The sequence below is a fragment of the Pteropus vampyrus genome, unplaced genomic scaffold (assembly GCF_000151845.1).
Source record: "Pteropus vampyrus isolate Shadow unplaced genomic scaffold, Pvam_2.0 Scaffold981, whole genome shotgun sequence".
In the NCBI taxonomy this organism is placed as follows: Eukaryota; Metazoa; Chordata; class Mammalia; order Chiroptera; family Pteropodidae; genus Pteropus; species Pteropus vampyrus.
The window spans coordinates 5,923-8,380 of record NW_011889762.1 but is presented as its reverse complement, the minus strand read 5'-3'; the positions used below and the strand labels follow the sequence as shown (position 1 = coordinate 8,380).

At 57.0% G+C, this 2,458-nt stretch overlaps 1 protein-coding gene across 1 annotated transcript in view; it reads right to left on the bottom strand.

The window, feature by feature from the left end:
* Nucleotides 1-2,458, bottom strand: part of LOC105309991 (putative serine/threonine-protein kinase PRKY) — an 18,449-nt gene that overhangs the window by 13,791 nt on the left and 2,200 nt on the right. The window contains exons 2-3 of the mRNA XM_023526515.1: nt 733-888; nt 575-626 (exon numbers count right to left, since the gene is read on the bottom strand). Of these exons, the coding sequence (XP_023382283.1) occupies nt 575-626; nt 733-888 (208 nt within the window). The remainder of the gene's footprint in view (nt 1-574; nt 627-732; nt 889-2,458) is intronic.

Here is a 2,458-nt window from a genome sequence, read left to right as displayed (position 1 = left end):
TAGATAGATAGATAGATAGATAGATAGATAGATAGATAGATAGATAGATAGATAGATAGATAGATGGATGATAGACAGACAGAGTTAACAGGTGGTCGGTCCCGCTGACTTGGACGGGGTGCCGTGCATCACAGGATGCTGAGCGGCCTCCCTGGTGCACACCCTCCCACCCCCTCAAGGGCAGCATATTCCTTTATCCGACCCCCCAATCCGACGGCCAGAATGTGGCAGCCGCGGACAAGGGGCTTTTTTAAGCCGCTTTTTTCTGCGTTTCTGTTGACATTCGATACGATTTCACATCGGTTTCTGGTGAGCAGCACAGTGGTTCGGCGTCTATGCCACTCGCGAAGGGAACTGTCCGCAGTGAGCCCAGGCCCCGCCTGGCACCACGCACTTGTTACCGAGTTATCGACACTGTCCCCTGTACATCTCATCCCATGACTGCCCCTTGGTGCTTGAGAAACCCTCCCCGTTTGACCCCGTTTGATCCCGCGCCCGACCGGCTCACAGACACAGAGCAAACTGGTGATTCCCGCAGACAGCTGCCTGCCCGTCCTCGGCGCACCCAGCTTACCCCGCAGGACCGACTTCCCTCCGTCGGAGTCCGACGGCGTCGCCAGAAGGGTCTGCAGGGGCCCGGAGAGGCATCTTAACAACGTCCCGTGCTCCTGGCCTGGGCTGAGTCTCCATCGCTCAGGTCTGCACGGGGTGGCCGTCCGTGTGCTTCCTCACCAGAGGCACCTCAAAGGGACGATTTACGAAGCCCCATCTGGCGTGGGGACGGCCCGTGCGGCTCGCCCGACACGGCGCCAGGTGGCGGACCAGGACACTGCCATCCCATGCGGCGTGGTGGCGGCCAGCCTCCGAGGATTTGCCGAAATCGGAAGCCTGCAGAAGGGCGGTCACGCAATCTGCCACAGCCGGTCCGACGGCACGCGCACCTGCGGCTGCTCCGGCTGTGTGTGCGGAGTGGGAACGGACACACGCCACTGCCCACTACACCAGGACGCAGGTTCCGCCCGCACAGACGTGAAGTCTCCATCCAGTCGCACATCTCAGTCTCAAACCCTCGCGATAGTGAAGCAGGACAGAGTCACGTTCGGGACCCTGTCTGGGCTTCTGCCGGAGTCAGCGTGTCCCCAACAGCCGTTCTCCGTGATCTCAGACACTCGCCTGTCACCTGTCCCTTTGGCCTTTTATTACCAGGTTACCTTATATGCAGACAGGAGGCGAGACGTAGAAATGACAGCAGAAATCGGTGAAATTGAAAACGACGCATCAAAACAGCAACGAAACACAACAGAAGCTGGTTCTTTGAAATGGTCAGGGCAGCAAACTTCCCGGAACCTGCCATCCACATGAAACGCGACACGTTCGAGGACGAACTACAGAAAAATCTTCCTCACTGAAATCACGTCCAGTGTCCACTCTGTTCAAGGACCCACGTGACCCTGAGTTGTTTCTGATCTTTTTTTTTTTAATGTAAATTAGTCTTTTCCCTCAAGGTGTCATGGTCAATGGAATCCACCGCCCATAAGGAGAAACCCAACAGAGCTGAGCTTCGATTTTGAGACCGTCACTACAAGCTGTGTTTTTTAAATCTCTGTGGACTAATTTCCTTATGTTTGTCCCCTAAGGTAAGACGGCTCGGGACCCCTTTCTTTCTCCCTGAAACCGCGAGCCCCCAGCATGAGCTTGGACAGCCACAGGCATGCACGCTCACACGCACCCTGGGTGCCACTTCTAGCTGCCAGCCACACGCAGAAGCATCTCAAAGGAGACCGAGGTCTCGCCGGCCACGCCCGGCCCTTTGCTGCTGTTCTGCAGACATGGCCCCTGAGACCGTGATTCAGCAAATGCGTGGCCAACCCTTTTCAAAGCACCCTCAGAGGCCGCCAGCCCCACCTCTTGCCTGAGTCATGAAAATGTCATCAAAACCATCTCCGAGCCGACAATTTGAAGAGAATTGACGTACGGCCCACGCGTGAGTCCCGCTCGATGTATGAGGGTCGGGTTGCGATCATCCGTAGGGCCGTGCGCCTTTTCCGAGGGGTTTTCTGAGGCCATTTCCTGGGTCTGGGGCCCGGTGGGAAAAGCAGGATTAACTCCCAAGAGGGTACGTGGGGTGGCCGAGGCCAGCAGAGCTGCAGAACCAGCTCGAACGGCGTCCAGCCTGCTGCTGACAAGCCCCAGAAGCAAAAATCGCAGGACTTCTGAGTAGTTGTACTTGGAACCTTTAACTGCTCTCCCCAAGAACATGAGTATGACTCGAGGTGAACCCGAGAACCCTCTACGATGGGGCGCGGCCTCTCTGTCCAGGGACGCGGGTGCCAGCACCCCTTAACCCTCCTTCACCCTGCACAGCGACACAGATCTGAGCCTTGCCTCCTGTCACCTTCCCGGGCGACTCGCAGTTCAAAGCTGCTTTTTCTCCTCTCTCTCCAAAGCCAGCGTCACA